At 37.2% G+C, this 14198-nt stretch overlaps 1 protein-coding gene across 1 annotated transcript; it reads left to right on the top strand.

Moving 5' to 3' along the window:
* The first annotated feature begins 872 nt into the window (after nt 1-872).
* Nucleotides 873-12299, top strand: LOC133869551 (putative disease resistance RPP13-like protein 3). Its single transcript, XM_062306577.1, has 4 exons — nt 873-1093; nt 1720-2004; nt 9082-12044; nt 12175-12299. Exon 3 carries the CDS (start codon nt 9432-9434, stop codon nt 12039-12041), a length of 2610 nt encoding a protein of 869 aa, XP_062162561.1. The 5' UTR covers nt 873-1093; nt 1720-2004; nt 9082-9431; the 3' UTR covers nt 12042-12044; nt 12175-12299.
* The last annotated feature ends 1899 nt before the right edge of the window (nt 12300-14198 follow it).

Below are 14198 nucleotides of genomic sequence, written 5' to 3'. Positions count from 1 at the left end.
TACACTTCACAAATATTTATTACGCTTATATTATATCGATTAACATGACGTATTTTAAGTTACTTTCTTTTTATTTATTTTTAAGTGATGAAGATTCCAATCAACCATGTTGCGTCGCTAGCAAGGATTTTGAGTATCATATTATCTACCCCCTTTTTTTTTTTTTTTTTTTTGTTTTTTTAATCTTAATAACGACTAATGCTACACTTCACAAATATTAATTATGCTTATATTATATCGATTAACATGATGTATTTTAAGTTGCTTTTTATTTATTTATTTTTAAGTGATTAAGGCTCCAATCAACCATGTTGCGTCACCAGCAAGGATTTTGAGTATCATATTATAGAGAAATAATTCTTTTACATCTTTTATACACCTTTCTCACACTTATTTTATTTGATGTCATTTTTTTCATTTTGTGGGAGACTGAATGAGCAAAAAAATAAAAAATAAAAGAAAAAATTACATCACGTAAGATTAGGTGCGAAAAAAGTGTATGAATTGAAAGATATAATTTCTGCATAATATACTCCTTACACTGCACGCTTACCTAGCATGGGTTGAATGGAAACCGCAAAGAATATATATATATTTTTTTAATATAATACCCCAATAATCAGGCCCTCCACCTTGGAACACGCTGAAAGAAACTTCGACGAAAAAATGGTTCGCAACGTCGCAAACCAGATAGCTAGCGGTCAATTCATCAACCAAAAATTTTATTTATATTACTTTTTTATTTTTTTATTTTTTATGTTACTACATAAAATAAAATATATAATATATGAAAATTAAAAGATAAAAATAATAGTCATAGTATGAACTCGGCCTCTCTAGTCTAGTCTCTAGAGGTTAGAAATAGCGCCTCTTTTTTTTTGTTTTTGTTTTGATGAGCTGCCATATTTGCTGGGGCTGGAGGAGTTGCTTATCAAAACAGAATTGTGAAAGAAGCTCTTATATTTTGAAGTCGATCGGTGGTGTGGGTATCTCTTCCAAATTCCAATTGCGTCCTTGTTTGTTACCTGAGTAGTCAGTAGTCGTCTGTGAACGGCGAACAACCGCGTCTTCTCGGACTCATAAATTACTCGAGGTACGTCCATCACAAGGGTCTCTCATCTGAAGTCAACATGCTTAGAGCATTCTAAATGGCTTAACCATTTCTTTTTGTTTTTTAATTTTGTTGTTTTATATTGTGGGTTTCGTCTAGATATGATTTTTCAGTAGCAAGAAGCTTATGTACCTATAGGGATTTTTCCTCACAGTACTTCAGATTGGATTTTCATCTTATTACATGTTAGGGCCGGCAATTTTGACACGACCCGATAATCCTACACGAACACGACACGAAATTAGCGAGTTTGGGTCTACCTTAAACAGGTTTGGATCATAAACGGGTCGACCCGTTTATGACCTGTTTAACTCAATCTGACGGGTCGGGTGGCAGGTTGCCCGTGGGTGACCCACCAGACTACTTTTTTTTTTTTTTTTTTTTTTTTTTTTTTTTTTTTTTAACTTAGAAAAAAAAGGGGTAAGGGGAAAATTGGGAATAGCGGCAAAATTCATTAGCCGAATACTATATTTTGATTTAGCCAAAAATTCGAAAACACAAACTCTGAAACTCACAAAGTGACAAAACACAAAAGTTCAAAAATAAAAAAGAGTCAAAACTAAAAAGTAAAAACCCTAACTTTTACTTTTTCACTTTTTTCCTTTCAGCAGTTCAGCAGAATCATTGAATCAGCTTCGCGGCTCTGCTCGACTGCCCGAGTCCACCCCCTTCTCTTCTTCTTCCATTTTCTTCATCTTTAGCTCCGTGCTGCCGCCCTTTCTTCTTCCTCCCGCAGTCCCGCTTGACGTCGGGAGGCTGGACCCGCTCGAGTCGACGCTCTCTCTCTCAGCCTCTCTAGCTGCCGACTGCCGAACTGCCATCGCTCTCCCGGTCTCCCCGTCTCTCTGCCGCCCTCTCTCTCTCTTCCACCAATGTCGCATCCGGTACCGCTGGTATGTTAATAGTAGATTTCCATTTTTGTAGCATTTTGACATGAAATGATGATTATTTGATTTAATAGTAATGTTATTTTGTAATTAAGTGATCTCATTTTTTGTATGCATAGAATAGAAAAAAAAAATAAGAAAAAAAGAAAAGTAATTGTCATTTTAATCTATGAAATGGTTTGTGTAAACCGTAAAGAGAGAGAGTGATTTTGTCACCATTAAAAGGAAAAAGGATAGCTTTTTCAGCTTTTTTGGGGTTGGAGAGAGTGGGGATTGTGGTAAAATAGGTATCGGAAAACAGAGCGGGTGAATTATCATCATGGGTCTTCTTTTTCACATTTTTTTTTTTCCTTCCTGTTTTCCATTTTGCATTCTGGTTTGAAATTTTGAATGGCTTGTTGGTGGACAGGGAAATGAGGATTATGTTAAACGGGTTCATGGGTCGTGTTGGGTAACCTGTGAAATTATTGTGTTCGTGTCGTGTTTGGGGCCCCGACCCGTTAACTTAAACGGGTCGCGGGTCTTAACGGGTCGTAAACGAGTCGTGTCGGGTACCCGTTTTGCCAGTCCATGGTATTAGCTCAGCCTCTCTAGATGATGATGATGATGATGATGATAATACTAATAATAATAATAATAAACTTTTGGTAGTTTGATGGGTCATATTAGTAAACTTGAAAATTCAGGAGGCTATTCTAAAATCAAATGTTTGTTAATGAGGCTTGTTTTATATTTTTTACTTCTTGTTTTTGTTATTTTATTATTATTATTTTTTCATATTTGTATTTTAACATTATTTAAATAATTGTTTTTTTTTTTTTTTTTTTAAAGAGATACGTGTCATAATATGAATGATGCTGATGTAGCTCACTAATGGATTCAATCAAATTTTCTAATGGCGGGGACGTATTTACTTTCTTTTTATTTTTTATTTTTATTTTTGCTGCTTATGGTATGAAGTATTTAATCACTTTTTAAACCCAAGTGAACTTTTTGGTCAAGACCTCGAACCAAATGAACTAATTTGTATTTTTCACATTTTTTGTTGGCGTTATTTAATTTCACATGGCATAAGTCACAACATTTGCCATATAGATTAATTGCAGCAGCCCACCAACAACAAAAGAGTAGTCAGTAGTCGTCTGTGAACGGCGAACAGCCGCGTCTTCTCGTACTCATAAATTACTTGAGGGACGTCACAACGATCTCTCATCTGAAGTCAACATGCTTAGAGCAAAGTACTTTATAATCTCTTTCGTTCCTCATATAAGAAAATCTCAAATAACTTACTTTTACAAAGATATTCTAATTTCGTAACCTACATTTTTTTTTAATAGTTATTTTATTTTTCTCACCAATTTATTATATTTATTTCACAGTCACGTCAGCTTTTTTATTATATTTATTTCACACTAATTAATTTGTTTCATTTTGAGAAAATTTCATTTAACCTCCTTTGAATTTCTATTACTTTTGCAATGTTACATTTAAAGTTAAAAAACTCTCAATTTAGTATATTAGACTTTTAACTTTTTGCAATCTCACTAATTCTATTTGAATTTGGGGTTAAATCAGACTATCAAATAATAAAATGACCTTTATATCATTGTAAACTTTTTATGCTTGACTAAAAATTAAAAAAATATTATTATTTTAAAAAAAGTTACCCACCGTAGTGGGTCACTACCAGACTTGGGACAGGGTCTGCTGGTGATCCCACTGACCCACGACTAGGACTGGCAATTTGAGTTTCGATCGGCCCGCTTGACTCACTAGCTCATTAAGGGTCAACCCGAACACAATTCACGAATAATGCGACACGACCTGCTTAACTCATTTAATAAACATGTCATAAACGGGTCGACTTGTTTGACCTATTTAGATCCAAAAACAACATGTTTTGACCGAAACACAACCCATTCAACTTGTTTGACCCATTTCAGTTTTTATTCATTACATAAAAAATATATATAATTTCATAAACGAGTCAAGCCGTCTATCATCAAAATTATCACTTAGAAGCTTTTTTTTTTTTTTTTGTTCTTTTCCCCCAATGAAAAGAGGAAGGGGTTAATTAAGGGACTTGGCAAAGTATGAGGAAATCTAATTTTATTTGTTAAGTGTTTTTCTTTTTTGGTTTGAAAAAATATCCTGAATATAACATAAAAGTAAACTTTTTTTTTTTAATGAGTATTTATATGTTTTGATGATTGTTTTGTATTTTACCGTTTATTAATGCTTTTATTTTAGGAATAGAAAATTAAAACGCAAAGCATGTTTAGTAAACTTTTAGAAAACTGATCCAAAAAAAAAAAAAAAAAAAACTTTTAGAAAGCTAATTTCAGTACTTCTCAAACGATTTTTTTTTTTTTTTTGCCAAACCAACCCCCAGCCCCCCCCCCCCCCCCCCCCCCCCCCCCCCCCCCACCCAAAAAAAAAAAGGGCCTGCCAATGTTGTGGCCTCATCCTTAGGTCAAAACATACGCACTTTCTTTTTAGCTCATGAGTCCTTTATTTATTTATTTTTTCTCACTATAATTGGTCTTGGAAGTCACCGAAAACGAAAAAAAAAAAATTTGTTATGATATGGTCATGACGTGGAAAAAGAAGTAGGATATTGTAGGCATGAGTTTTGTGGTGGGTCTAGGTACTAGTAGTCAAGTGTATGTAATTAGGAGTCTTGCTCTATGTAGCATATATAGGTTATCAGATCATAGGAGAGTTCAACTCTTAGTAAAAGTATGTTTTCATTTACAAGTTATCTACATATCTATGCTATTGCTTTCTAGTCGATTAGTTTAAGTGGATGTTCATTCTTACTTGGTTGAGTCTTGATAGGAGTTGTCCAAGTTGTGGATTCAACCTTACAAAGGTTATAAAGAGATGAACTCATTAATAAAAGTATCCAAAAAATTAAACCAAACCTTGTGTTTGACAAAGAGTCCAAAGATCCTTTAATTTCCAACTACTAGTTCTTCCAAATTAACAAAATAGGTAAGAGTGGACAGGTTGGGAACTCAATTTTCTAGCATCCAAACTATGTTCAAGGGGCTGATGAAACAGAATGCAAAGCATGCCAAGATACTGGCCGAGAATTCCAAAGGGGTGGAAGAAATCATCAACCTCTTATCTAAAAGAGGAAAAAATTCTGGTGAAAGTTCTACAGCTAGAAACTGTGACAGGAAAACCCAAGGTACTTCTAGCTCAACAACGCCAAAAATAACCAAGCTGGATGGTACACACCTGTAACTTCTAAGGTATTTTCTTGATAAAATTTGTAAAAGAATCAACAATAAAATTCAACAGAAACCCTGAATTGCATTGATGATGAAGAAAGGATTTGTTTACGAGCTAAATTGATCTAATTCGAGGAAGATCGGCTTCCCAATTATCAACTAAACTAAACTAAGAACTAAAACAACAATTCTTCTTCCATGAACATTTATAGAGGCTTTGGACTATTTATAGACAATCCAGCCCAATTACTAAACTGAATAACAGCTCACTCTAACAGTCCACAACCGCAGCTCTTAACCAACTCAGCAGCCCATAAGTACTTGCAAATATTACTTGCCATGTAAACCACCTACACATAAGCATGTGACACTGGACTTCCCGAGATACAACGGGGAGGAAGATCCAATGAGTTGGATCTGCAGCGTAGAACAATTCTTTGAATTTAGAACCGAGGTCATGAGAAACTCTCATGGCGACTTTTCATCTCAAAGGAGAGGCTCAAATGTGGTATCAACTGATTCGAGAAAATGATGAAGTCCTAACTTGGGACTCCTAAAAGATAGCGCTCCACATTTGTTACGGTCCAATCGTATTTGAAGATCACTTCGGCGATCTCACAAAGCTACAACAGACCGAATCTATTAGGGAGTATAGTTTGACAACTCCTTAGCCGTGTTGGAAGGATGTCTAACCCACATCAACTGGGTTGCTTCGTCAGCCGGCTTAAGGGATCGCTGAGAACGGAGGTGCAAGCCTCACGACCCAGCTCTCTAACAGAAGCCATCGGAGTGGCCAGGCTGTATGAAGCACGAAATTGGAGTTCGAAGAAACCTCCAATATCTGAAGATCATCGCATAAGTCCAAGGGACACAACTCCACCCTTGCCTTCGTCAAATTTGACGTGCACCAAACCAATTCCTAGGTATCGCCTTTCACCAGCAGAGATGCAAGATCGCCGAGCGAAAGGGTTGTCTTTCAACTACAATGACAAGTTTGTTCCGGGCCATCGATGTAAAAAATTATTTGTCATCAAAGGAATATACACAGAGAACGAAAAAGGCACAGAAGAAGAAAGCCATGAAACAAACGATTGGTTTGGGGAAGAACCGATAATATCTCTCCAAGTGTTAACAGGAACGCCGAACCCACAAACCATCTATGTCAGTGGGTACCTGGGCAAATTAAAGATGAGAGTGTTGATGGACTCAAGGATCACCCATAATTTCCTCAACCCATAAATCGTTGAGCAGCTGGGTTTGAAACCTAGAGATGTTGGGAAGATGCAAGTCACAGTAGCCAACGGGGAGAGACTCAGTTGCACGGGCCTGTGTGCATGGGTCTTAATATGGCTGCAAGGTGACACCTTCTTGTTGGATTTTTTTATACTGCCTATGGATGTTTGCGGGGTAGTAATGGGTACTCAGTGGTTGCGTACCCTAGGGCCAATCTGGTGGGATTTTACAAAATTACTGGTTTCTATGGAAGAACAAAGAAGTAGAGCTTAGAGGCATCAGGCCTTCAGTGCACCGCATGATAGAAGAAAGGGAGATGCGGAGGGAGTTAAAAAAAGAAAAAAGAAAAAGAAAAAAAAAAAAAAGGTGTGGGTGGGTTTGCCACATTCAGCCATGTCAAAAGGGGGATTATGCTGAGATGACTTTAAATGCTATTGTGCTTGGTGCTCAACATCAAGGAGCAGACTCAACGGACCAACAAATTATGGCCATCTTAAACGAGTTTGAGGACCTATTTAAGGAGCCACGGGGGCAGCCACCTACAAGAAGCCACGACCATGAAGTTCGGTTGACACCTGGTAAGGGACCAACAAATGTAAGACCATACAGGTATCCCACTATAAAAAATAAAATAAAAAATAAAAAAGGGGATTGAAAAAATGGTATGAGTTTGTTACAATCCCGGGTAGTACAACCTAGCACTAGTCCTTATTCTTCACCGGTATTACTAGTTTTAAACAACATGATGGTTCTTGGAGGCTTTGTGTAGATTATCGAGCCTTAAACCATATCACTATCAAGGACAACTTTCCGATCCCCGTAATTGATGAATGTGATATTTGTCAGCGTAACAAAGCTGAGTTAACATTACCAATCGCGCTTCTTCAACCATTGCCAATTCCCACAACAATATGGAGTGACATATCAATGGATTTCGTGGATAGGTTACCAGATTCACAAGGTAAATCTGTTATTTTTGTGGTGGTAGATAGGTAGTCAAAGTATGCTCATTTTGGGGCAGTCAAACACTCAGCTCTCAAACACTCAGCTCTCACAGTGACTCAAGAATTTTTTGAACAAATTTTTAAATTGCACTGGATACCCACATTCATTGTATGTGACTGTGACCCAACATTCACAAGCAATTTTTGGAGGGAACTGTTTTGTTTACAAGGTACCAGATTTAATTTTAGCTACGCTTACCATCCCCAAACAAATGGTCAAACAGAGGTAGTCAATAGAACCTTGGAAATGCATCTGAGATGTTTCACAGGTGATAAACCGAAGGAATGGGTCCAATGGATGCCATGAGTGGAATACACGTATAACACAAGCTGGCATTCTAGTACAGAGAAGACCCCCTTTGAGTTGGTGTATGGTCGTCCTCCCCCAATCTAGTCTCTTATATTGCAGGTACAGCTCGGGTGGAGGCTGTGGGAAAAACGCTTGAGGAATGTGATGAGATTCTGAGGAGCGTTCGTCTCAAATTCGGTCAAGCCCAAAATAGAATGAAAAAGGTCTATGATAAGGGTCACACGGAGCGTGCATTTCAAGTAGAAAACTTGGTGTATGCATGCCTACAACCATACAAGCAACATATTGTGGCAAGAAGACTGATATGAAGTTGGCAGCAAAGTATTATGGACCATATAAAGTTATGGAGAGGCTTGGAAAGGTAGCATACAAGTTGGAGTTACCAGCTGAATCTAAAATACATCCGGTGTTTCACATTTCTTTGCTAAAAAAATACTTGGGACCAATTGTAACTTCAAGCACCAGTTTACTTGAGGCTCCATATGCTGAACGAGTGCTAGTTCCTCAAGCCATCTTGGACTCTCGGGGAACAACTTGTAAGAAAGAGGTCTTAATTCACTGGTGTGGTTATAGTTATGCGTATGTAACATGGGAGAAATGCAGTATCATGCAGCAATAGTTTCCACAATTCGTCCTTGAGGACAAGGACAGCTTTAAGGGGGTGGAATGTTATGAAATGGTCATGACGTGGATAAAGAAGTAGGATGTTGTAGGCATGAGTCTTGTGGTGGGTTTGGGTACTAGTAGTCAAGTGTATGTAATTACGAGTCTTGCTCAATGGAGCATAGGTTATCAGATCATAGGAGAGTTCAACTCTTAGTAGAAGTATGTTTTCATTTACAAGTTATCTACATATCTATGTTACTACATTCTAGTAGATTAGTTTAAGTGGATGTTCATTCCAACTTGGTTGAGTCTTGATAGGAGTTGTTCCAAGCTGTGGATTCAACCCTACAAAGGTTATGTTCATCTATTTCAAGAGATGAACTCATTAATAAAAGTATCCAAAAAATTAACCCAAATCCTGTGTTTGAAAAAGAGTCCTAGGATCCTCTAATTTTCTACCACTAATTCTTCTAAATTAGCAAAATAGGTAAGAACAAGAAACAAGATTCTGCTTCTATTCTTGTGGAAGGTCGAGTTACTAGATCCGTTATGCGTTCACGTAACAAAATCCACGTGATTCAATGTGATAATTTATTTTCTCCTTTTTACCCATAGAAAAAAAGATTGCATGTGATTAATTCCAAATTTGTAATTGGCGTTGGGTCAATAATTTTCTACTTGCTATTGAAACCAGGAAGAAGACTGCATCCAGGTGATTGCTTGCTGCTTGTTCAAAGTCTTTCTCAATAGTAAATTTTGGTTTGCTTTTGATGTTGGAAACCACTAGTTTTGTGGAAGCAACGTGGAAATAGTGCCGCTGTTCTTTATCTTATGCTTGGGGAGCTGGTTTCCACATTCTCTCTCTCTGTCAGCAGCTGCTCTCCATATTCGAAATGTGAAGCATTGTTGTTCCTTTCGACTTGTGGGTATCTTTTCCTTGCATCCTTCCTTTATCCACCTCCCAAGTTTGTAGAAGCTCTTTCCTAAATTGAAATAGGAACAACCGTGTGTTCTGAAAGGATTTAGGAGGGAAGATAAGAAACAATGGCCGACAGTGTTGTTAATGTTCTCCTACAGCAACTGCCCCAACTCATAGAAGGAGTAAGATTCCCTTATGGAGTGGAAGATGAAGTCAAGTCATTTCAAAGGGAGCTCGAGAGGATAAATATCTTCCTCGAAAACTCTAATGGGAAACGAAACAAGCATGAAAATGTGAAGGCTTTAGTCAGGCAAATCACTGAAGTTGCTTACGAGGTTGAGGATGTTATCGACACATTCATCCTCAAAGTCGCAGAACAGAGGAAGAGGAATATTGTGGGACAGATAATATATAGGATTTCACATGCAAAAATGCTCCGTGATGTTGCAAAGAAGATAGAAGGCCTCAACACAGAGATCAACAAAATCTATGACAATATAGAGAAGTACGGCATTGAAAGAGTTGAAGCAAGTGTAGATGCAGAAGCGGAGAAGGCACTGCACAGGCGTAGGAGGCATGTTGAGGAAGATGACGTGGTGGGCTTCCTTCATGACTCTGATACATTGGTGAATCAGCTTACTCACAGGACAGAGAATTCAAAACTTGATGTCATTTCAATCATCGGCATGGGTGGGTTGGGAAAGACGACTCTTGCAAGGAAAATCTACAATAATGATCGCATCAAGAGGCACTTCCATTGCCGAGCATGGGTTTATGTATCTCAAGAGTTCAAACCTAGAGAGTTATTGCTTGAAATTTTAAAATCCCAGATGCCAATATCAGATGAGTTGACAAGGAAACTAGAAGGGATGAGTGAGGATCAAGCAAAAGAGTACCTAGCACAGACATTGTTTGAATACTTGGAAAGGAAGAGGTACCTAGTAGTCATGGATGACATCTGGAAAACAGAAGTCTGGAATGTGGTGAAAGATGCTTTTCCTGATAACTCCAATGGAAGCAAAATATTAATCACTAGCCGCATAAAAGAAGTGGCCTTACATGCAAGCCTTACTCCTCCCTACTTTCTCCAATTTCTTTACAAAGATGAAAGCTGGGAACTCTTTTGTAAAAAGGTGTTCCGAGGAGGAGAATGTCCTCTCGAGTTAGAAACTCTGGGGAGACAAATCGCAGAAGGTTGTCGTGGCTTGCCACTTTCCATTGTTGTATTAGGGGGTCTTTTAGCTAACAAAGAGAAGACATACCGAACATGGTCGAAAGTGATTGCCGATGTAAATTGGTACCTTACTGAATGCAAAGACGTTTTGGCCTTAAGCTACACCCACTTGCCACGACGCTTGAAACCATGCTTTTTGTTTTTTGGTACATACCCAGAAGACTTTGAAATCCATGTAAGGAAACTGATCCAGTTATGGATAGCTGAGGGATTCATACAGCACATTGGCAAAAGAAACATTGAGGATGTTGCTGACGACTACTTGGAGGAGCTCATTGATCGGAACTTGATCCAAGTGGCTACCAGGAGATCAGATGGAGGAGTAGAGAAATGTCGTATTCATGATCTTCTGAGAGACTTATGCATAACCAAGAGCGCAGAAGAGAAGTTTCTTTGTGTACCTAGAGATGACAACCATTCATCCTGGAACAGCTCTCGCAGACTTTCCATCCAGGGTAGCATTCTTTGTCGATTCATTTCTTCAAACACCTCCAGCGCTTCACATGCTCGTTCTTTTTTGTCTTTTGGGGAAGGTTTCGGGTTCAACGAAATCCACTGGAAGTGGGTCCACACAAACTTGAAAATGCTTCGGGTGCTTCATTTCGAGCTATATGTCAATTGCATTCCCGAAGAGATTGGAACATTGATCCATTTGAGGTACTTGAAGATAAAATATGCGTATATTAAGGGAGATATTCCAGCTTCCATTGGAAACCTTACGAATCTAGAAACACTTGAGATAATCGGTGATCAGTCAAAGTCTTTGCCAGAATCCATAATGAAGCTGCCGCGTTTAAGGAATTTGTGTGGGACAGTGAGTTTGCCTAATTATTTGGATACAGCTCTGTGGAACCTCCAAGTCCTTTTCGTTGAACCATTGGACTCGCAAATTGTGCGTCTCATTGTTGAGGGCAAGCTTCCTAATATAAATAGATTAGGGCTGAGGGACTTCATGGGAAAGAATGATTGGGACATAGTCGAAGCTTTGGCAAGTGTCCACCATTTAAGTCATCTCCAAACATTGAAAATTAGATATTGTGGTAAACACATTATTAGTCTTCCTAATTCCTTTCCAGAGACGATCACCAAGATAAACTTATCTTGGGTGACCTTAGATGAGGGTGGCATGAAAGTGTTGGGAAAACTTCCCAAACTTGGGATATTGAAACTAGACAATTGCCTTTCTTTCAGTGGCCTCCACGTCCATGCACCTTCATTTCCTAAACTCCAATTCCTGAAATTGTATGAAAAGAGAATTGAAAAATGGAAACAGGACGAAGGTGCAATGCCAAGCCTAAGGCAGTTGGTTATGACTCATTGCTATAAGTTGACATTGCTCCCTTCAAAACTATGGAGTTTGACTACCCTGCAAGAGGTGGAGGTGTTAATGAGCAACTTCAAATTGGCAAACGTGTTTCAGGAATTGCAGATGGAGATTGGGTTTAAGCTACACATTTATCCTCCTCTAGATGCTGACTTTTATGTAAACCCCAAAGATTAACGGGTATGTATATATATATACTTTCTCTATCTTTTCATTACATAAATATTTGAAATTCTCATGATAAATTTACCAATTGATTGCTCTTGCAACTGCTTAATCTTCTCCACAGTTGTTAATTTTGTGATGACAGAAAATTTTGATGTAGTTGCACATAGTTTCGGGGGGAGCAGTTAAATGATTTGAAGCCATTGAACTTGTATTCATTGAAAATAAATTGATTTATCTTTTAGATTACTATTTTCTAGTAAATTGTACTTGTAATTCTACATTCTCGCTGAAGCTAGACTTTTTGGATTAAAAATTCAGCTTTTCAAGCATCTCAATTTTTATTTGGCATTGGAGGATTTCAAAACATGTGACATATATTATAAACCCTGTGAATTCCAGCTAGTAATGCGTCAGTATGTTTTGAATTTGATAATTAATTTCTCAAAAAAAAAAAAAAAATTTGATAATTAATTTAATGTTAGGACTTGTCATCAATGGAAGCTCTTAAAATAAAGAATATTAGTGCAATCTTTGGGAGTCTTATGCAATAGCTTGCCTTTGTCATTGTTAAGTCATCACTTATCTTAAAAGTTTAAATTGATATGAATAGTTAAATTTAATAATTTAATCAAACTCTAATAGGTAAGGTCTAACACGTGAACTATTTAAATGAAATATGAGGTAAATGACCGAGTTAAGGTTCGAACTCAGGACCTTTGACTTTGATACCATGTTAAAACCACCACTTATCCTAAAAGCTTAAGCTCATAGGAAGAAATAAATTTAATCATTTAACAACCATAAAGTTTTTCTACTTCTGTGTAATGACTTCGAAAGAAACATCATTATTCCACCCTATTTAAATAAATGATTTTTTTTTTCACATTAATTTTAGTATTATTTTCTACGTCTTCTGTTCTTTGATGATATTTTGAAGCATGTGAGGGTCATTTTTCTGCTAAGAAACCATTGCTTAAATTTTGCAGTGTGAATTTTATTAGCCCACTCTTTTTAGAGACCCATAAGAATTTTGCAACGCTTGCGAGCGATGTCAAAAGTTAGGAGTAATTTTCTTTAGAAGTATAATGCCCTTAAACCCAATTTTGATTATAAAAATATTTGGCTGTTGGGGCATCGATTTTAGGGACCGTTTCCCTTCTTTTGGAAATCTCTACATTCTGGTAGTAGTTGATTATGTTTCCAAATGGATTGAGGTTGTTCCATGCAAGACCAATGACCAAAAAACTGTCTTAAATTTTTTTAACAAGATTTGGAACACCTTGAGCCATTAGTAGTGATAGGACACACATTTACATGATAGGCCTTTTGAAGCCTTAATGAGAAAAAATAAAATCACACAAAAAGTTGCTACGCCATGTCACCAACAGAAAAATGGTCAAGTTGAGGTATTGAATTGGGATATCAAAACCATTGTGAAAAATATAGTTAATTTGGATCGCAATGATTAGTCATTGAGACTAATTGGTTTCCTTTGGGCATCTCACACTACTTTTAAAACCCTGATTGGTATGCCTTTGTATAGACTTATTTTTGGAAAAGCTTGTCACTTACCTGTGGAGTTGAAACATAGAGCTTATTGAGCAATCAAGACACTAAATTTTAAGTTGGAGAAATTGACTCGTTTCGCAAGCTTTAGCTTAATGAGGTTGAAGAAATCTGGAATGAGTCTTATAAGAATGCTCAAGTTTATAAGGAACGGATGAAGATATTCCATGACAAGAATGTCCTTCGTAAGACTTTTTAACCATCTCAGAAAGTTCTCTTGTACAATTTGAGGCTACACTTGTTTCCTGGAATGCTTTGATCTCGATGGTCCGGTCCCTATATTGTAAAATTAGTTTTTTCTCCTTATTGGACAATCGAGATTGAAAATCCTATGAATGAGAATGTTTTTAAATTTAATGGGCAAGCTTGAAACCATTCATCAATACTTTTGAGCCTATGGATGAGTCTCATGATTTGGCAAATCCAGTTTATCAGGATCTGCCAAACACCTGAACTAATTTTTTCATTGTAGTTGTAGTAATTGTGTCGTAATTTAGGTTGTCTTTGTTTTCTAACCTTTTTTTGCAGATAATAAACTGCAAGTTGTTTTCATCACCTCGAGGTACTCTCCTTAATCTCTACTTATTTTCTTAATTATGT

Source organism: Alnus glutinosa, chromosome 5 (genome assembly GCF_958979055.1).
Source record: "Alnus glutinosa chromosome 5, dhAlnGlut1.1, whole genome shotgun sequence".
Lineage (NCBI taxonomy): Eukaryota > Viridiplantae > Streptophyta > Magnoliopsida > Fagales > Betulaceae > Alnus > Alnus glutinosa.
The sequence above is the reverse complement of the archived record's forward strand: the minus strand, read 5'-3'. Positions and strand labels throughout refer to the sequence as shown.

Bases quoted from the DNA above. Each gene is read 5' to 3' on its own strand.
- LOC133869551 (XM_062306577.1), top strand. From the start codon at position 9,432: ATGGCCGACAGTGTTGTTAATGTTCTCCTACAGCAACTGCCCCAACTC.